This window comes from Polypterus senegalus, chromosome 10, assembly GCF_016835505.1.
Source record: "Polypterus senegalus isolate Bchr_013 chromosome 10, ASM1683550v1, whole genome shotgun sequence".
NCBI lineage: Eukaryota > Metazoa > Chordata > Cladistia > Polypteriformes > Polypteridae > Polypterus > Polypterus senegalus.
Window position 1 is genome coordinate 136243021 of NC_053163.1, and position 22489 is coordinate 136265509.

Here is a 22489-nt window from a genome sequence, read left to right on the forward strand (position 1 = left end):
TTGTCCGATTTCTAAAACTGCCCTGACTGCAACTGGACACTTCTCAGAAGTTCTGGGGTTTTGTGGAGTCCCACAGGTGCTGACTGACCTGGTGCGAGTGTGTCCCTTGAAGCTCGGGTGTTCAAACCTTGGATACAATGCTATCCAGAAAAGCTCCTGCAGTTCACAGGTTTGATAGAGGGATGGATGAGTGACACAATAAAAAAAATTTAAAAAAGTGTGCCAGCACTTAATTTACTACTGTCATTACCGGCATTGTTATAAGGTATGAAAGAGACAGCAAGAGAAGTTTACTAAAATATACCGCTATCATTAACAATTGTTTAGCACTGTTGCCTCACAGATCCAGCATCCTCAGTTCAGACTCCATGCTTGGTTGTTGTGTGTGTGTGTATGTGTGTCATGGGGTGTTCTAATCCGCCTGCTCAGTGTGGCAATAAAAGTATAAGACATGAAGAGAAAAATGTGCAGTAACCTTTGAACCGTGGCAAACAAACTGATGCAACATCACCAACGCTGGACAGATTGTCTGGCTGCCAGTAACACAATTTCTTTTCCTCACAAATGCCTGTTCCATTTTGGAAATCGGACGCTGAGGTCACACACACAGTCTAGGATTCCTAACTGAAAAGATCTGCTTCAGTATCACAGCAGCTCTCAAAGCAGAATACCTCAGAAATAACATCCAAGTCCTTTCTAGTGTGAAGACTAACCCACTGCTTCCTTCATTAGATAATCTGCCTTGCCTGCATTTCTTGACATTTAGTCCAGACATAAGTGACGGTTCCCTGCCTTTGCTAGATACGCAATTTTCACCCTGCGACCAGATCATAAAACGTTCTCATTCTGAATGAACTCCATCCCATCCCAGTGTATGGTTGCAGTAGTGATGCACCATGTTCATGATAAAACCTGAAAACAAGAAACCAGCAGGAGAAAGGAGTCCATCATCCACAGGACCCACTTCTGAATTCACTGCTCCTCTGGACTTCATCATCAATGACGCACATCCTGGCTGTCTGCAGGTGCACATACTGTACATGCATAGGCACACTTCTTGATCATTATTTATTTTTGAAGATTTACAAAACTGCAGGCCTGCCAATTTTTGATCTTGATGAATCCCCACTGCATGCCAGTACAGCAACATTTATTGACCAGTTTCAAAATGTAATTATAATCAAAGAGCACAACATCCCAGCTTGTAAGCCGAAATCTTTTGATCTTTCCAATGAAACATTTTAAAGATGGACAACATTAAATAAGCACAGGTATGGTGTGAAGCCTCAGGCAAAGCCTAGCACAAAGAAATGTTTTAGTGGTGATCCTCGCCGCCTACCACAACACAGTTCTCTGGGGAATCCACAATATGCATCTCAATGATGACGGCAAACACAGTGGCCAGACCGAACACAGAGGTTCGTCAGTCAGGCTTTTATTTGGCTAGGTTTTGAAGGTACTGCCATCCTTGATGGGTGTATTCACAGACTCGGGTGGGGGCAACAGATAGAGCTGATACACTCATATGAACACCTGCAGGGGGAAAAGAAAATAAAAAAAAGGCAAAGAACAATTATCACAAGGCCTGGAATCTCCTGGAGCCTAAAGACACATACACATCGGCTACCGCAAAAGGCTGAAATAATCAAGGCTGCCAAGTGGGCACTTTTTCGTAGGTAATAAAATTATGTGGATAATGGGCTGGAATTGTGCACAGCTAGGAAACACATACACATGTAAATAACAAGGACAATGGTAATGTTATTATGGGCTGTTGCTTGGGAACACACAAGGCAGATAATCGTGCATGGACTATGTGGAAAATAAAAAAAATGCTATAATGGAGACTCAGAAGACACTATTTCACAGTTTTTCTAGATTCAGTTTAAATGTAACAAAAGGATGGGACGCTTGCTTTTCCTTGGATTTTAGCTGTAAGACAGTGGTCTCAAACTCTGGACCTGGAGGGCTGCGGTTTTCACTCTAAAATTTTCTTAATTAGGGACCTGTTCTTGCTGCTAATTAACTTCTTTTGAATTCATTTTAATTGACTTGCTCTTGAAGACACCTTACTTGTTTCTTTTTTGTAAATTAGTGGCCAAACATTAATGAGATGCAAAATGAGCCAAAACACAGTCATCATACAATATCTGAAAATAAAGAAAGGTGAACGTCTCAGGAACGTTGATCTGTCCTGGTCCACAAAACATTTTACCAGTGCTCTTAGAAAAGAGAAAATCAACAATTTCCTAAATGTAGGCTATTGCACGACGAGTGCAGCAACAAGCCATGGAATTAAAGAACGAGTTTAATTAACAACAAGAATCAGGGACTAATTAAGCAACTGGTTGGAGTTGGAAGACCTGACTTAGTTAATCTTCTGTTGGCTCACTCACATCACATTTAATTTCTGTTTGGGTGCCATTTAAGGAAAGAAATGAAGCAATTCAGGGGAACGGTTGGGAGAACAAATCTTAAAAAAACATGTCAATTAAAATAAAAGGAAAGTTAATTAGCAGCAAAAAAACAGTTCACCAAAAAAGACTAGGGTTTGAATGAAAACCTTGCAGTCACCGCATTTTACTAAATGGTTTCTGAATTGTCAATGCTGTATTTTGCAGATGAGACTTCATATGGAATTTGTTGTCCTCCCATAAAGCCCAGAATCACTAGCAGTATTAGATATGGTTGTGTGATGCACAAATTGGACAAGCCCTTCTCACAAAAGAATAAAGTTATCTGTGCCCTTAACGGTCACACTCTTTCTTACTTGGCTATCTATTTACCGAGGAACAAACTGGTCAAAGCACAACGTCTTGTTGATGCTCTACTCCAATTTTTACACCAACTTAAATACACTAGCTTAGATTTAGAGACGGTGGGAACTGGACCCCATCCTGGCAACATGGCCTGCAAGACAGGAATTAACCATGGAACAAGATGGCAGTCTATAGCTGGACCCACTCACACACAGCCAGACAAACAAGGGCACTTTTAGAATTGCCAATCAATCTAACAGACATTTTTGGGAATGTGGAGGGAAAACAGAACATTTAATTAATATAACAAACTTGTAAAACCCATGGAATCATCTGTCCATTTCCACATTTTGATTAACTAAAACTTTTATCCATTTTGTAGACTTAGTAAAAGTCCACAGCTGACTCTTTACCTTCTGAGACAGTTAAAGAAGCTTGGAGTGGCGTAAGAAGCAATGTCTGATTCATACAGGACAATTATTTAACCTCCTTCATCATACAGTGATATTGTAATGGGCGGAGCTCCCAGTTATGAGTATAGTGCATACCTTGATAGATTTGTAAACGATCCAATCATATTCGGTGCTGGAAATGGTCGTCTTCTTCTTCTTTTTACAAACACAGATTGAAACGGCGCTCCATACTGGCAAAGGTATCCATAAGCATTGTAGGGGTGATGGCAGCGATTTCCTGTTCAATGTTTCGCTGTAACTGTTCTAGTGTACAAGGCTTGGTCTTGTACACTTTTCCTTTCAGTGCTCCCCAAAGGAAGAAATCCGGAGGTGACAGATCCGGGGAATGAGGTGTCCATAGCCCCTTTGAAAGGACCGATTGCCAAAAAACTATTTAATTTGTGCCTCGCTGCAAGCTGACGTGTGACAGGTTGTCCCATCTTGCTAAAAATAAACTTCACTGATCTCACAGTCATCCAGTTCATTCACAAATAAGTCAAAAATCTTCAAGTACACGTCAGTATTAATCTTTATTTTGTTTGAAATGCTTCACTATTATGACAGTAATATATCATAACTTGGGGCTCCGCCGATTAGAATCACTCAGGACTTTGGTAGAACAACCTCTCTGCTGAGAACAGGAAGCAGCGCAAGAGAGTGATGTGCACGGTTTCTAAAATCCCTGGTCATCACCTCCCTATTTCAGATTCACACTACTGTTTCTGTGTGAAACTAAAGCTTTTAGCATGTTATCTATTTTATTGCTTGCTGATGTTTGTGTTGATATTTTATTTGTACAAACTTCATCAAATCAAATTCTATGCAACTGACATTGCTATGGCAAAAAAGAGGCTTAACACTTTTTTCTGATTAATGGGTGGGTACACCTGTCTAACACCTCTTTTTCATCCATCCATCCATTTTCCAACCTGCTGAATCCGAACACAGGGTCACAGGGGTCTGCTGGAGCCAATCCCAGCCAACACAGGGCACAAGACAGGAACCAATCCCTGGCAGGGTGCCAACCCACCGCAGGACACACGCACACACACACACACACACACACACGGGCCAATTTAGAATCGCCAATGCACCTAACCTGCATGTCTTTGGACTGTGGGAGGAAACCCACGCAGACACGGGGAGAACATGCAAATTCCACGCAGGGAGGACGCAGGAAGTGATCCCGGGTCTCCTAACTGCAAGGCAGCAGCGCTACCACTGCGCCACTGTGCCGCCCACACCTCTTTTTCATTCTCCCAATTTCAACTAAATATTCAGTATTCTAGATAAATTAAGATTTTTTTTGGATGATACCTGTCTGTGCAACATTAACCTTGCTTAGTCCAGTTCAGGGTTACATGGGCTGAAGTCTCACCTGGACTGTATACAGTCATATGAAAAAGTTTGGGAACCCCTCTCAGCCAGCATAATAATTGACTCTACTTTCAACAAAAAAGATAACAGTGTTATGTCTTTCATTTCCTAGGAACATCGGAGTACTGGGGTGTTTTCCAAACAAAGATTTTTAGTGCAGCAGTATTTAGTTGTATGAAATTAAATCAAATGTGAAAAACTGGCTGTGCAAAAATGTGGGTACCCTTTGTAATTTTGCTGATTTGAATGTATGTCACTGCTCAATACTGATTATTTGTAAAAACAAATTGGTTGGATTAGCTCGTTAAGCCTTGAACTTCATAGACAGGTGTGTCCAATCATGAGAAAAGGTATTTAAGGTGGTCAACTGCAAGTTGTGCTTCCTTTCCTTTGACTCTCCAGTGAAGAGTGACAGCATGGGATCCTCAAAGCAACTCTCAAAAGATCTGAAAACAAAGATTGTTCAATCTCATGGTTTAGGGGAAGGCTACAAAAAGCTATCTGAGAGGTTTAAACTGTCAGTTTCAACTTTAAGGAATGGAATCAGGAAATGGAAGGCCACAGGCACAGTCGCTGTTAAACCCAGCAGGTCTGGCAGGCCAAGAAAAATACAGGAGCGGCATATGCGCAGGATTGTGAGAATGGTTACAGACAACCCACAGATCACTTCCAAAGACCTACAAGAACATCTTGCTACAGATGGTGTATCTGTACATCGTTCTGCAATTCAGCACAATTTGCACAAAGAACATCTGTATGGCAGGGTGATGAGAAAGAAGCCCTTTCTGCACTCACACCACAAACAGAGTCGCTTGTTGTATGCAAATACTCATTTAGACAAGCCAGATTCATTTTGGAACAAAGTGCTTTGGATTGATGAGACAAAAATTGAGTTATGTGGTCATAACAAAAAGCGCTTTGCATGGCGGAAGAAAAACACCACATTCCAAGAAAAACACCGACTACCTACTGTCAAATTTGGTGGAGGTTCCATCATGCTGTGTGGCTAGTTCAGGGACTGGGGCCCTTGTTAAAATTGATGGTCGGATGAATTCAACCCAATATCAACAAATTCTTCAGGAGAATGTTCAAGCATCAGTCACAAAGTTGCAGTTATGCAGGGGCTGGATATTCCAAGACAATGTCCCAAAACACAGTTCGAAATCTACAAAGGCATTCATGCAGAGGGAGAAGTACAATGTTCTGGAATGGTCGTCAAAGTCCCCTGACTTGAATATCATCGAAAATCTATGGGATGATTTGAAGCAGACTGTCCATGCTCGGCAGCCATCAAATTGAACTGAGATTTTGTGTGAAAGAATGGTCAAAAATACCTCCATCCAGAATCCAGACACATCAAAGGCTATAGGAGGTGTCTAGAAGCTGTTATATTTGCAAAAGGAGGCTCACCTAAGTACTGATGTAATATCTTTGTTGGGGTGCCCAAATTTATGCCCCTGTCTAATTTTGTTATGACGCATATTGCATATTTTCTGTTAAACCAATAAACAATGTCACTGCTGAAATACTACTGTTTCCATAAGGCATGTCAGATATTAAAAGGAAGTTGCTATTTTGAAAGCTCAGCCAATGAAAAACAAAAATCCAAATAATTAGGAGGGGTTCCCAAAGTTTTTTATATGACTATATACTTTAATATGTAAATAAATCTAAAATATGTAAGTTTCGAAGGATATGCTGCTTTTCTAAAGACTATGCATTACCCAGGGCTACCTTTACAATGTAACACCTCAACAAGTCTTACAGTACTGCTGTATTCACTACTTGGAATAAACAATAGTGAAGAAACAATAGCCATTTTCTAACACTAGCTAAACAATTCCACCCATCCATCCACTTTCTAACTCACTTATCCATTTAAAGTCAATTATCAAAAAAAAACTTCTTACCAGAATTCCACATTTCAGTAGGCGAAAAATCAATTTTAGGAGCAGATGGTAGCTACAAATAGAAAGTTGAGAAAAAAGCAGAATTAGACAAAAAATAAACACACTAAGAGTTCAAAGGTGAAAGCTAATTCATTCTTTTCCCCCTAAGGAACGATAGTAATATTTTAAAAATATTTATTTTATAAAACTTATAACACAACTGTTCTGCCTCCTTCATCAAGCAGTCTTGAAAAACAAAAAGGAGAGACATGTATTCTTATACCGGCCATTGTGATCGGATATTCCTGGGCTCCATTTATGTTAAAGGATAAGTCTGCTATTTTTCAAGTCAAAATTATTTATTCACAAACATGGTATATATGCATTTGCCACACAAAATTGTATTCTGAAAGTTAAGTGCTTTCTATAAAGTTTAAAAAAAAAATATCTTACCCACTCTGGTGTTTTACAATGGAGGGTACGTGGCTTGGAGGAAAAGCTTAAAAACTTACAAACAGAGGGATGTTTGGTTTCCTCCCGACAGACTAAATCACAGTAAGCTTTTGTACCACATGGTTGGTTTTATTTTGATTTACTTCCACATTTATATGAGAATTTGCACAAGCGAATAGAAAATATATCCTTACCACGAGAAGTCAAGCAAAATGACACCTTTTATTGGCTAACTAAAAAGATTACAATATGCAAGCTTTTGAGGCAAATCATTACATCTTGCCTGAAGATGGGGCCCGAGTTGCCTCAAAAGCTTGCATATTGTAATCTTTTTAGTCAGCCAATAAAAGATGTCATTTTGCTTGACTTGTCACTACATTCATAATGGCTAACAGGGTACAACAACCTGGTACTACAGACTTAACCACGAGAGAAATGGTACCAGGAATATGCAATAAAATAAGTATTTCACGACCCCTTCGGTTGTCACAGACATGCACTGGAAACACAAATGACACGGATCAACTGTCTTGGCTTGAAAAATAAATGCATTCGGTAAGTTTTTAAGCTTTTCCTCCATGCTCCTTAGACTGCAATATAAAGTGTAAAGATATATTTTTTTAATACATAGAAAATGATAACTTTTTGAACAAAAGCTCATGTGGCAAATTCAAATATATATTTGTGAAGAAATAACTTCAACTCGAAAAATACTAAACTTATCTTATTTTATAATTTTTATTTTTGATTTTTATTTTATAATTTGCAACGAGTGCAGAATGCAGCTGCTAGAATGCTAACTAGGAAAAGAAAATCCGAACACATTTCTCCTGTTTTGATGTCGCTACACTGGTTACCTGTGCCTTTCAGAATTGACTTTAAAATTCTTCTTATGGTTTATAAAGCCTTAAATAATCTCGCTCCATCTTACATATCGGAATGCCTGACTCGTTATATTCCAAATCGTAACCTTAGATCTTCAAATGAGTGTCTCCTTATAATTCCAAAAGCTAAACTTAAAAGAAGTAGTGAGCCGAAAACACATTACTTTAATATGGCCTTCTTATAACTTCACTTTATCTTGATCCTGATACTCTGTATGTTCAATTCATCATAATAACTATTCATGGTGGCTCTAAAATCCGTACTGACCCCTACTCTCTCTTGTTTCTTTTTCCGGTTTCTCTGTGGCGGTGGCCTGGGCCACCACCAACCTACTTAAAGCACCATGATGCCCCAGCATTGATGGACTAAAAGCCAGAAGTCCACGTGATCATCATCAACATCAAGTCCTTCCGTGAAAACCATAAATACAAAGAGGACTGTTTCATTTATGTTAGGTAGATTGCCCAGAGGGGACTGGGCCGTCTCATGGCCTGGAATACCTGCAGATTTTAATTTTTTTCTCCGGCCGTCTGGAGTTTTTTTTGCTTTTTCTGTCCCCCCTGGCCATTGGACCTTACTCTTATTCTATGTTAATTAATGTTGACTTGCTTTATTTTCTTACTGTGTCTTATTTTTCTATTCTTCATTATGTAAAGCACTTTGAGCTACATTCTTTTGTATGAAAATGTGCTATATAAATAAATGTTGTTGTTGTTGTATTTTCAAACTACTATGTGATCCTATATGTTTATACAAATCTGTTTCTTGACGTGTTCTCATTATAAAGTTAGTAGTTTGTGAAGCCTGTATTTATATTTAAGCTGAGAACTTGTCACAGCGGTCTGTGTCTGCACTCGGTGAAGAGCGCAAGTCTAAAATAAACCGAGATGAATTAAACAAGAAAAAAATGGAGTGTCTCCTGCCTCTTACCTCCCAGCCAAAGTACTTTGTCCACTCCTCCACAGCAGGTGGGATGGCTGATTTTGCTTTGCTCAACACTTCTGATCCCTTCACATTGCCTTCAAGAAGACCCTGGCTGTAGGTGAGGTATACTGCTCCCCCAGCAATACCAAATTTGGTCATCAGCCTGAAATAAACAGTGATTATAGAAATTCACCCCTGTAGATGTTCTACTGTGATGTCATATGCATATCTATCTCATCAAACAACTTCAATGTACATAAAGACTGGGAAAAATATAGCATAAAACATTCAAGGATTGACTTCTAATAAAGAAGAGCACAATCACAAAAGTTGGGGTGGTACAGCCGACTGGTGGTTAGCGCTGCCACTCCAAAGATCCAGAGATCTGGTTTTCATTCTTGCACCATGCTGTTGCCCATGTGGGCTTTGTCCATTCTCTCTGTGACTATTTGTATTGTTTTCCTCCCACATTCCCAATCATGTGCATGCCAGGATAACTGTGAATACTAAACTGGTCCTGTGCGAGTGTAGGTGTCTGCATTAGTGAGTGATGGACTGCAATCTAGTCTCAGGATAAGCTCCACACTTCTGCAGCTCTGGACTGGATTAAGTGGGTTGGAGAAAGGTATGGTGCGGTCTTCAAGGTAATTCACCTTCAGAAAACTGGAACAAGGAAAACAAAATAATAATTTAATCCCATCAATATTTTTTGTTTTGAATGAAAGACTGCTTTTACTTCACTCTACGCAAGTGCTTGAAAAAAATCGAACAAGAAAAAGACAAACTGGTAGCTTTGGTATAGTGGTCAACTAAACCAACATATTAAACTGTCTGCACTTAATTTTCAAAATACTTCAAGTGTAATACTGTTAACTGTGATGGACTAAACAGATGAACAATTGTCCTGTAAGATAAGCATTTATAAGCATTTACTGCATGTGATACAATTAGACACGAACCAAAGAGCATTACTGAACAAACATACTGAAGAGCGGTTACTTAACACTTGTTTAGTTAACTGATGTGAGATCAGTGATCAACAAGCTTCTTCACCAATCCAGTGTCCTGGGTTCAAATCCCAGGCATGGGTAACTAGCAATTCTCTAAACTGGTCTGGTGTAAGCAAGTATTCCTGCAAAGGAATGGCACCATGTACTAAACTGGTTCTTGTCTTGCTTCAGTTGCTGTTGGGCGAGGCTTCAGCTACCTGAATGATGATTTTGTGGCTTTGCCAATGTTATGTTAGCTGATGGTCGTATCCAACTCCAAGTCATACATTAATTTGTGGCGGGCAGTGTTGGGTCTGGAGGGCTACAGTGGCCAATCTCAGAGTCACAAATTAGTTTTGTCTCATCTCATCTTATTTCCTGAAACTGCCTTTCCTGGTAGGGGTTGTGGCGGCAGCAGCAGGTCAACGCAGACTTCTCTGTCTCCAGGTACAGATTCCAGCTCTACCTGAGGAAATTCCCATGCGTTCTGAAAAGTGGGACGTGCCAAAGTCATCTCCAGTTCTAATACGCACGTCTTCGGGAGGCAAAAAGCAACACAAAATCAGATTCAAGAAGGAGGTACAAAACCCACACAGGCAGGGACTGGGATGAGAATTGAACCTCGTAGGCATCCTGGAGTGGCATGGCAGTAACACTCACAACTGCTGTTTTGCTATTAATGCAATTCTTCTCAGGTCAACCCTGGATGACATGCATGCTGGTATATCAGAAATAAGTAACAATAATTGATATTGAAAAATACAACTACAAGTTCATGCACATAATTTGCAAATTCTTATTAAACACTGCAATGAAGCAGAGAATCACAGACTACTTCTTCTTCTTCTTCCTCCTCTTGATCTTTTTCCCTCTCCTTTATGGGGTCAATGTGCCTGATCAACCTTCTCCATAACAGCTCAGTCCTGCACCTCCTTGCCAGACAAGCCCTCTTCCTTCTGATCTTCTTTACTTTATCTACACACCTCTGCTTTGCCCTACTTCACTGTCTCTTTCCCTGCACTTCCATTGCCATCACTTTTCTGCCCACATATTCATTGTCTCTCCTCATCACATGTCCATACCACTTCAGCATTCTTTCCTACACTTTCTTTGAGATCTCTCCCACTCACTTTTGTTGTATCTCTGAATGTCTCATTTCTTTTTCTGTCCTTGTTTGTAACTCCATACATACCTCCATCTCAGCATTCACATTTCTGCCATACTTAAAATTCTCCTCCTGTGCTCCCTTTACTGCCCATGTCTCAGCTCCATAAATAACTGCTGGTCTCACCACTGTGTTAAAACACCGTACCTTTAACCTTTGCCTTGATTCTTCCATCACACGGTACACCTAATATGTTCTTCCAATTGTTCCATGCACGCTGCACTCTACGAGTTATTTCTGCATCTAATACTCCATCTTCGTCTACCACTGATCCTAGATATTTAAATGTATCCACTCTTTTCAATTGCTCTCCTTGCAGGCTAACTTCTGAACCCTGATCACCATTAAAACTTTAATATTCTGTCTTCTTCCTATTTATCTGCCAGTCCTCTATGTTTCAAAGCCCTTTTCCATTCCCTCAATTTCCTCATCCACTGTATATTATGTCATCAGCATAAAACCTGCACCAGAGGGACTGGTCTTTTATCCCACTAGTCAAACAGGTAAGGGCTTAAAGAAGTCGGGGAACTGCAGGCACAAAAAGCATAACTACAATTAATTTCAAAATAAAACACAATACTGTAACCTCCAACTAAAAAGCCACCTGCAACAAAAACGACAGTGACTGTAGAACTTCTAGAAGAATTGCTGTATTTACTATTACAACTAGACGCTCTTTAGTTTTTACTTTCTTTTTGTAACTACCTCTAGCTGTTAATATTGCAAAGCACTTCGCGCTACTTTCATGCACGTTGTTGTTAAAGATGTGGAACTCTCGCCCTTTCTCTGTGACAGTCCAGAACTTTTTATATTCCTGTGCCGGACGTGATAAAACCCATCACTTACTTACAAACAGTATTACGTAAAAGCTTCCAAGATATATACATCGGGAAAGTGTCTCCAAAAACTAAAGCTTTCTCCCCTATATGCGCGAAATTAAAACCTCAACATAAAAATGCAGACACTTAGTCCTGGACTCGAAAACGCGGAAAAAGGGCATTGGACTGAATGACACTTGAAAAAAATTCCACGACTCGCATCATGAACTCACTTTACGAATGGGAAAATCCGAGGAGCCATGAGTTCCTGTGGAAACAATGGTACTTCTAGTAAATAATCCACAAAAGAGCACCAGGAACGTAACTTCCTACCGTCCCTGAGTTCAAGACATAGGCAAGGTCACTGCACAAGCGCGCAACAACAGAAACAGAGTTTGAATAAAGTTTATTCAAATAAATTGACCCGGGTAAAATGAGTCATCATTTCGCACGGAACGCTGGGAAATGCCGTTCTTTTTGTGCGCTGTTATAGTTTAAATCGTTGTGATTTTTTATTATTTTGTGCGCCTTACGCATAAGATTTTTAACGGAAAAGGCATGTTATTAAAACTTAAAAATGATTACATGAAATGTATTCCGTCCATTTACCAAAGTGTCTTCACAAAAGCCGCATGCGCCTTTGCTTCAGCGAATTTGTCAACATGACAGCCTAGCATGCGTGTTAAGGAACGACAATATCAGATGTGAACTTGGACCTCTGAATGAGAATTAAAGCAATAGTAAACTGCTGAACAATATTGGTGTGTTTCTTCACATAAACTTGCTGTCCTCTGGAGGAAAATCCTGACGCTCCAATTCAGGTACAGGATTAAAGTTGTGGCGGTGCCTTAAAATTCAAACGTAACATTTACTCAGTTAAATGCCTTAATATGCGTTAAAGTTGTACATAAATATATATTTAAATATCGTAAAATTCCATGCTGAAAAATAAAAATAATATTAGAAATCATCCGAGATGGTATGCTTTACAGAATTATAAATGTATAATTCTTACCGGGAGCCTTAACATGTATCATAATGTTCTTTTTTTTTTCGTTTGACCTTTTTTCTTATTCTGTTCATTCTTGAATCCATTATTGAGTCATTGAGAAGCCTGATAGTAGTTACTGAAAGAAGGGAAAAAATCGCCACTCTGTTACAGGACTCATTCTCTCAGACACCCACACTCAGTCACACTATGCAGTTTAAAGTCAGCAAGCCCCCCAAAACGGTGCCTTTGGAGTGGCAGTAGATATCCAGTTGAACAGAAAGGGGGCATGCCAGCTCCACCACGTGGGCACAATTAGCAGCCTCTGAAGGGAATGGGGTCCAGGCACTGTAAGGCCACACCTTTAAATGTCATGCATCATCTATGTATACATTCATCCAGATTTGTTTTATTATTATTGATTTTAAAAACTGCATTACAAGAGGTATTATGAAGCAAATTCAGGCCTACAGTGTTATTATTAATTTATTCAGATCATGGCCCATATTTACCAAAAGTCTCCGAATATGAAAATGGACTTTACTGGCTCATAAATTTTGGAATGGTGAAAATTTGGTCATACTCTTCGCAGTAAAAACATTTGATTAATTATCCTAATTTAGGAGCCTACTCCTAACTTCACCAGGACTTTGAAGAGCTGTCCTACCTCAATAGGAGCTCCCAGAAGATGGCATTCAGGCAGACATTGGCACAGACACCTAAGGAAAGGCTAAATGTTTTAGAAATGCAGGAGAACAGTGAACACAAAAAACAATGATTTAATAGTGATGGAAGCTCTTTAAGACAGAGAAGCTATTATCTCGTGCACCTCTACATAACAACCACCTTTTTCCACCTTCTCAGACACATACGGTATTTAATGTTTGGAACATGTCTGGGATTAAAAGACTTATACATTGATAATGTCTTTGCATCCTACAAACAATTACACTTCAAATAATTCCTCCACTACTTTCAAGCTAGAAACTTTGCTAAGCAGAACCTGCCCAATTTTCCTCACCTTCGACCGGAAGAAATATTGATCAGTCTTGAAGACTCAGATAGGATCTCCACAATTTATAAAAGCCATTTTAAACTCTCTTCTTTTTAAAGACCTCCTAGTGCACTAGGGAAAGGATCTGTCACTTAGTATTTCAGAAAAGGAGTGGATGGTAGCCATGCACAGAATACACTCATGCTGTATATGTGCAAAGCATTTAATCATTTAACTTAAAATCTTTTATCAAGTGCATTTATTTAATTTAAAATTGTCCAAAATGCTTCCATTCCAGGTCAAGATTCAACCTGTGAATGCTGTAATGGAGCTCCAGCTGCACTAGGCCACATGTTTTTGGGTGTGCACCAAATTTACAACATTTTGTACAAAAATAGTTGAATGCCTCTCAGTCAGCCTCGGTGTCACAATCACTGTGAACCCATTAACAGCTGTGTTTGGTGGGCTCACAGATGGACTTAAAGTGGAGGAGGACAAACAAACCGTAATTGCCTTTACTACACTACTGGCACATAGACGTGTCTTACTGAACTGGAAGAATCCCACCCCACCACTTTTAAGTCAATGGGTAACTGATGCTCCATACTATTTCAAATTGGAAAAAATCTAATTCTCACTTAGAGAATCTATTTAAAACTTTTTTAAAACAAAATGACAGGATTTAATCAATAACTTTTCAGAATAAGCTTCCATTTTGGGGAAATATATAGAGTAGCTTTAGTTGGTGGTCCTCCTCACTTTCTCTTGGGTGGGGTTTGAATTTTGCTTTGCTTTGTTATTTTGACTTGATTATATACTGTATACAGGAGAATGTTATCTACAACTTCAAATTAAAATCAATTTAAAAAATAACAGAGATGGAATAATATTCAAAGCAGTTTTTGCATGTTACCTGATTGCTCCATCTACGTGGAAAAGCCATGTGCTATTAACCGAAAATGCTGGTAATGTTATATGTTTTGAATTTATATAGCACTGGACGTTGTCGACCATTATGACCGTTATGCGTAGAATTTCGAAATGAAACCTGCTTAACTTTTGTAGGTAAGCTGTAAGGAATGAGCCTGCCAAATTTCAGCCTTCTACCTACACGGGAAGTTGGAGAATTAGTGATGAGTGAGTGAGTGAGTCAGTTAGTCAATCAGTCAGTAAGTGAGTCAGTGAGGGCTTTGCCTTTTATTAGTATAGATAAATTAAGTGGATGTGATTGGCAAGCTTTGTTGGGCCAGTTCTTCTCAACACTAACGTTCTAAAGTTCTATCCTAGAAACATCAGACACAAGGTCGCAGTCAATCCCGGATGGGTCACTAGTACTGGATCAGAACTAAAATTTTGACTTCCGTATCCATATCAGCTTTATGACCTCAGTGCCGGTACTAAAACAGTTCAGGAACAAAGAACAGATGTTGTGTCAAAGTGCCTTGTCTTGATTGCATCAAAGCCTAGGGCTTCATGGAGTCTGCAGAACATCTGAGCAGGTTTTTTCCATCTACTCTACGGAGTGTCGGTGGAGCTTGTCAGTGGAAAGCTGATGTTTATTTCCAGTACTGAAAATCTCCAAATGCTGATACCATATGCCGTTTTAAAATTTAAACATTTGGGTTGGTATATCGCACGCTTGATCATACCAACTCTGACACTCATTCATACTGAGCCAGTTAAGTGTCTTCAGTCAAACTGCATGGCTTTGAAATGAGGGAGTAAAAAACAGTGTATCAAGAGAAAACTGTGAGGTCAACGTACAAACCCACCACTCTGATAGATGTGCGCTGCAAAGTCACTACTCTGAAGCTGTGAGGTTCCAGCACTAACCAATGTGCCACCATGCTATATCAATTTCTTTTTTTTTCCTTCTATTTAACAATCTGTAGAGAAAAGCCAAGCAAAATGACCCCTTTTATTGGCTAACTAAAAAGATTATAATATGCAGGCTTTCGAGGCAACTCAGGCCCCTTCTTCAGGCAAGATGTTATACAGAAACTGGAGTTCCCTGTGTTTTATATACACATTAGGACAAGAAACAACAAAATTGATTGCGACTTTATAAAATGTGTAGCTTTTAATATAGTAAAGTATAATTTTAATATTCTTTGCTTAAGTGAAATTCTTTCTGAGTTTTAATTTTTTTAAATTTTTAGTAACATCTAACAAAGATGCAATTACAAAATTATCTGCCGCCCTAGTGTTCTGTACATGTGTGTCCAGCAGGGGGTGCATGCTCCCTGAGAATGTATTCTTTCAGAAATGCAGCCCTTATTTTGAACCTGTATGTAGAACTCCTCTTTTTAGTAACCATGGTAGAAATATTACGTCAAGAGACATATGGTCCAAAAGAAAGGATATATGTAACTTGGTTTAAAATCCAGCTTTCACACCTAATGTACATTGCAGTAATAATCATACACACAAACACAGCCGAAGAGAAGCCATTGAAATAGTCTTGAGGTTCCTCAGCGGCATTTTTGACGACTGCATTTCCATCTTTTGGTAGGAAAGTCCATGGTTCTTGGCCCAGATGTGACATTGACTTAGTGAAGCAAGATAAATGTATCCTTTGTTCTGTACCATATTTCTCTTGTCTTAATATTTTCACCTTGGTTACTTAAAGAGAGGTATCATATGCAGGTTCTAAGTAAGAGCTTCGTTTCTGAAGGAACACATTCTCAGGGAGCATATGCCGCTTCCAAGACACAGCATATTTGCAAAAATTGGTTTAATTAAGTGAAACCTAATGCTTACCTACTCTTCATGCATTCTCAAATTTGATTAATACAATTTTGGAATGTTGGGGGCAAGAGCCTATGCTGACAGCATCACGCACAAGGCGGGAACCAACTCTCACACTCACAAAAAAGCCAATCTGGATTTGAGAATTAACCTAACACACATGTCTCTGGGGTGTGGGAGATAATCCGGACTATCTAGATGACGCTCAATGTACCTGTTGGGAGAATATGTGAGTTATAGTGGAGTAGTGGCTCTGAAGTTAAGGATCTGCGCTGGTATCTAGAAGGTTGCCGGTTCAAATCCTGTTACTGCCAGAAGGGATCCTACTCTGTTGGGCCCTTGAGCAAGGTTCTTAATCTGAAAAACATTCTCCTGGGGGCTCTGTACTGTACACTGGCTGACCCTGCACTCTAACCTCCAAAAGTCATGTGAAAAGACAATATCCCCTCGGGGATTAATAAAGTATATCAAATTTTACAAAATCAAAATCAGAGGTCCACACAATTCAAGAAAATAACCAAGCAGAATCTTAACAAACAAAGCCAATCAAACTCACTCATACCGGTGTATAAATGTAGTTTTCTGATCACTCAGGGGGTTCTCTCCTCACAGGGCACCCCCACTGGGCTCCCTCAATATAAAATCAGTTTCATGCTGGGTTACAAGCCAGTCAAGACAATGACAGAAATCAATTTGGTTCAAGTGACTAACCAGGCTTCTGACTGCTGGACTGTCTTTTCTTTGCATTGGGCTCATTTGATTTGCGCTCCATTACAAATTTTCTATTAAGATAGTCTTCCTTGTCCCACTTATCCAGGGTAGGGTCCGTTGGGAAGCTGTAATCCATACCAGTAATAATTGGGCACAAGGCAGGAACACACAAAGGGAGAACACACACACAAGGCCAGTTTAGCAGCACCAGTTCACCTATCCTGCATGTCTTTGAAACGAAACCAGAGCACCTGGTGGAAACTGGGAAACAGCACCATTTACTTCTGTAACACTTTAACATACGTAGAATGAAAATCAAAGTGCTTTACAACATGTCAAAGAAACAGTTATAAGAAAAGAAAAAAAAGCTAAATTAGGCAAGAAAAATAATGAATAAGTAATTAAAAATGTATCAGTACAAGCTTACATAACATAGATACACAATTAGTAGAAAAGTAGAGTCTAATATATAATATCGATTTCCAAGTCTCTAAAGATGAGAACGATGATAAGGTCAGATGGCCGAGAGGACAGAAAAAACTGTAGTTGAGTCAAATCAAGTCAAGTTGGGGAGCATGCACTGGTACAGTGTGTTGCCGTACCCACTACACCTCGAAACAGCTTGGAATCCTGGTTGGCAACACCGCAGGCAGACACGCGGTCCAGTCCCACCCTCCGGAAATGACCCTCTATCTGCCACAGCCAGGTGTTACGTGGGCGACCCCTTGGTCTGGTCCAGCCACTCGGGTCCCCAACAATGAGGATCTTACTAGCCGGATCACCCTCAGGGAAACGCGCCACATGGCCGTAGTGCCGTAACTGACGCTCCCTCACAATACAGGTAATATGCCTCATTCGGGACTCCATGAGCAACCGTTTATATGAATGTCTTTGGGAGAAGTGTGGCAAGCGTGTCTTGTCTGTCTGAGATCACAGTGGTATAGCTATTATCACATCATGGTTCTGTGAGCGCTGAAGTCGGAAACAACGGAAGAACTTAAACCCAATTAAAGTTAAAATAATTTCTTTATTCTTAATTCTTGGTGAGTAGAGAGAATGTGAGACTGCCTCTTCCCAACTCAGTCAACTGATTTGGATTTTGGCAGAATATCTAAAGTAAACCTGTTCTCTCTTTTATATCCTAGAAAAGGAAAAAAAACCCCTAGCAGTTCATTCTGAGGTTATACATAGCTTAAGGTTAAATCTTAATTTATGACATACTGGAATGTCCTAAAACATGAAACAAACAGCCATTTGCATTCCTAAGGAATACACCCTTCTAATTATACACACTTAGAATCAATTTAAATATTCTTATAGTCCATAAAGATCTTACATTCTTCACAGGGTCTTCTGATAGTATCAGAGGTCAGCCTTTCCTATAAATGATAAAAGTTAGTCCCTTAATGCTGTGCACACAGCCCAACTCCTTTTCTGCATAAATGAGGAACAAATCATATAGCTCTCTGCAGCATGATCAACTCAAAACATAGTCCTTGATATCTGTGAGTTAAATAATAATGTTTTCTCTTCCTCAGTTCCCCCCTTTGCACATAAAATGTGCACATTAATAATAAGACTTCTGCATCATCAGAGTTCAGGAAAGGGTTGGCAAATGGAAGAAAAGGTTTGTACTGGGAGTCAGGGTCAGCACTGAGGAGATAAACCTTAGTAATGGAAGCGTTAATAAACCTTTGTAGAAGGGCTCAGATGCACAGGATTAGACAGCAACCCAAGAACATGAAAACTGCCAGAGAAATAAGGATAGTTATGAGAATAATTTTCAAGAACTGAACCAATCTTTGGAAGAGTTAAAAAAAAAAAAGAGTCAGGTGTTCCTGAGTGTTCTGCTAATTAGATAGATAGGGAGGTAAGGCCAGCTAAAGCACGGGTAGATTATTGGGAAGGGATACAACTAGGAGATTGGGTTTAGCAGTGGCACATGCATAACAAGAATCTGTTCTTAATTGTGTAACAGTAACCTTCAACCACTTATATCACAGATTATCCCCTAAACAAAGGGAATAATCCCTTGACAGAGTCCCAACATAGAAAGTCCAAAAATAGCAACAGCTTAATGATTCAGTCCACTTTTTACAGTGAGAGATGTGCATTCAAGAAAAGAGTCCTTCGTCCATCACGGCATGTGGGGTGCAGATAGCAGCACCTGGAATGGTTCCCCTCCAGCTAGGTTGATGCCAATGTTTCCTTCGGGTGTCTCTGACCAGTATCTAGGTTCCAAGGGGAATCTGGAACTTCATCAGTAGGGGACTGGTCTGCCAAGCCTTGTTAACTTGTTTGTGGACTTCCTTCAGGGAAGCTCGGAGACCTGCAAGACTAGAGAGAAGATCATTGTCCACAGTATGCAGAGTAACATTTCCGATAACCATGCCAACTGGTATGGGGCATCCAGTTACAATTTTAAATGGCGACAGTCCCAACTGCCGATGTGTCCTTCCTCTCAACCCCATCAAGGCCAGGGATAGAGCATCTGGCCAGGTTAAGTTTGTCTGCTCACAGATTTTTGCCAATTTTGATTTTAGGGTACCATTGCACCTTTCTACAATACCTCCACTTTGAGGATGGTATTTGCAGTAATGATGCACATTTATCTGGAGCCAAGTAGTCAGCTCATTTATTACAGAATTCACAAAGTGGGTTCCATTATCGGTATGCAGTTTCTGTGATATTCCCCATCTTGGAATGATTTCTTTTATTAAAGCTTTAGCCACAGTTTTTGCATCTGCATGCTAGAGAGAAAACTTCCACCCATCGGGAGAACACATCGACAATTACCAAGCAATAACGGTAGCCTTTAGACGGTGTTAACTCAATGAAATCCATTTGGAGGTGTTCAAAGGGACCCATTGGGTTAGGAGTGACGGGGCTTACCTGAGTACCTTTACCTACATTAAACCTTTGGCATAGTGCGCATCGTCAGCAGAATTGTTCAGCATATGTAGAGAACCCTGTGGTTTCCCAATGTCGCTCGACTTCCTGAGTCATAGCGTCTTTTCCTGCATGATCCAGGCCGTGTGAGAATTTGCCATTCCTGGAAAAGAAGCCTTTGGGAGGAAAGGTTTGTTAGTTTGCTTATGGGTCCAGACCCCAGCAGAGAGGGATCCTTCTTGGGACCACTTTATCCTTTCTCGGTCAGTGGTAGCGCTCTGTAAAGAAATAATTTGATTATCAGGGTCTTTGTCATCCTTCTGTTGGAATAAAGACTGGTGTGTTATTACAGGCGGCCTGTTTAGCAAATGGTCAGCCAGTTCATTTCCTTGGCTGACTGGGTTTTGTTTCCCAGTAATGGGCTTGACATTTAACTATTGCCAGTTTTGATGGTTCTGTTATAGCTTTGAGAAGGGATTCCACTAATTTCTGGTGTTGTATGGGCTTACCAGTACTGGTTTTGAATCCTCTTAATTTCCATAATGCCCCATAATTATGGAAGACTCCAAAGGCAGATCTGGAATCTGTGTAAATGGTTATGACTTTTCTTTCAGACAACTGGCAAGCTCGAGTGAGAGCTATTAGCTCAGCTGCTTGTGCACTTAAACTAGAAGAAATTCAGTTTGCTTCAAGTAAGTGGTCTTCCTTGACCACTGCATAACTGGTGGAGAGTGTTCTGTCGTCCAATCCCAAGGAACAGCCATCCTCATAAAGAATTTCTCCTGTTTCTAGTAGAGTTTCCTGGAGGTCCGGACTAGGTTTAGGACCTTTGTTATCTCATCCTGGCAGTTATTTGGTTCCCCCTCTCCCTCAGTGGGAAGTAAGGTAGCTGGATTTAGAGTTGAGCATCTTGCAATAGTGACATTTGACAGGGTACAGAGCACATTTTAATAGTGTATTACCCTTACAGGTAGTTCACCATGTTTCCCTCACTTGTTCATGCACTCTCTGTAAGGCACTACGCAAACCTGCAAGCCTTTTCCTACATTAAATCTTCGCCATAATGTAGACCTCTTACAGAACTGATCAGCAAAGTTAGAAAAACCCCGGGCGTGACAGTATTGTTGCACCTGTGCCATCATTGCATCTTCTGGAAGGGTGGGCCAAACCATGCGCAGCCTTTGCAATTCCTAGAAAGAAAGCTTTTGGGAAAAAGGATGTTTAGTTAATGGATGGATCTAAATTCCTTTCAGAGCTTTATCTGATCCCTTTTCTGCAACGTCTTTATCTCCTTTTCCGTTGCTACAGTTCGTAGAGATAATACTGCATCCTTGTGTGACTCTTGTTCCTCCTTCTGTAATAGAAATAAAGAAGTTAGTGGTGAAGTAGGATCCTGGGGCTTTCTTTGCCCACTTCTGCTTGCGCATTTCCCTCACTTACTGGATTCGTCTTCCCTGTGTGAGCTTGACACTTCACTACCGCAAGCGCACCTGTCAAATGAGATGTTTTTGTCTGTACTAAGATGGAATGTACAGCATGTGGTACCTTAACAGTTAATAAACTCATGAGAACAACATCTGAGCATGCTAATATGGCCTCTGTTATTGCAGCAGCTGCTTTCAAACAGGCCGGGATTGTAGCGGCCACTGGATCCAGTTTTATTTATTTATTTTTTTTTTAGAATAGTATGTGACCGGTCATTGTCTATTTCCTTGTTGTTGAGTTAATACTCCAGTCATACACCCCTTTCTCGTCCACAAACAGAGTGAAAGGACGAGACTACCGTAGTCCGGAACTCTTAACGCAGGCGCAGACATCAAAATTTAGTTTATATCAGTTAAAGCCTTCTCAGCCTGCTCCATTCATGAAATTTTATCAGTCAAAACCAAATTAGAAAAGGTCGCTAAATCTTGGAGTGGCTGTGCTTTTCAGCAAAAAAAAACTTTTTAACCCATTGCCGGCAATATCAATATCATAACATTCCAAGAACAGACATAACTTGCCGTCTTGCAGACTGTGCACATTCCCCTGAAGTCAAATCATGACTCAGGTATTTCATTTTCTTTCAACCCGTTGCAACTTTTTCCGGAACACTTTGTGCCCGATTTCCGCTAGAAAGACCAACAAAGCCTTTGTGTCTTCTTCGCATTATTCCTGAGCCTCAGAACATAAAAGCAACTCATCTACATATTACACCAGGACACCACCCCCCTTTGGCCAATAACCTTTCAACTTTTTATCTTTTCTAGTTCTTGTCCATACACACACGAACACGCGCACACACACACGCACGCACACACTCACATGCACGCACACAGAGCCTCTGTATATCCCTGCGGCATCACAGCTCAGGTCCAATGCTTCCCTTTAAAAGTGAATGTGAACCAGAACTGAGACTCAGGGTGTACAGTAATTGAAAAGAAAGCATTCACAAGATCAGTAACAGAA

At 40.1% G+C, this 22489-nt stretch overlaps 1 protein-coding gene across 1 annotated transcript; it reads right to left on the bottom strand.

Annotated features, from left to right (window-relative positions):
• Window positions 1-1054: 1054 nt before the first annotated feature.
• micos13 (mitochondrial contact site and cristae organizing system subunit 13) lies at window positions 1055-12091 on the bottom strand. Its single transcript, XM_039766807.1, has 4 exons — window positions 11945-12091; window positions 8746-8902; window positions 6499-6550; window positions 1055-1533 (listed from the first exon to the last, which is right to left on the bottom strand). Exons 1-4 carry the CDS (start codon window positions 11971-11973, stop codon window positions 1436-1438), a joined length of 336 nt encoding a protein of 111 aa, XP_039622741.1. The 5' UTR covers window positions 11974-12091; the 3' UTR covers window positions 1055-1435.
• Window positions 12092-22489: the final 10398 nt, after the last annotated feature.

What these genes read in the sequence shown, in the direction of transcription:
- micos13 (XM_039766807.1), bottom strand. Translation starts at nt 11,973, where the DNA reads ATGGCTCCTCGGATTTTCCCATTCGTAAA. An exon ending in CGGATTTTCCCATTCGTAAA is followed by an intron (nt 8,903 to 11,944) that starts GTGAGTTCATGA and finishes TGTTTATTTCAG; the next exon opens with GCTGATGACCAAATTTGGTA. An exon ending in CAAAGTACTTTGGCTGGGAG is followed by an intron (nt 6,551 to 8,745) that starts GTAAGAGGCAGG and finishes TTCTATTTGTAG; the next exon opens with CTACCATCTGCTCCTAAAAT.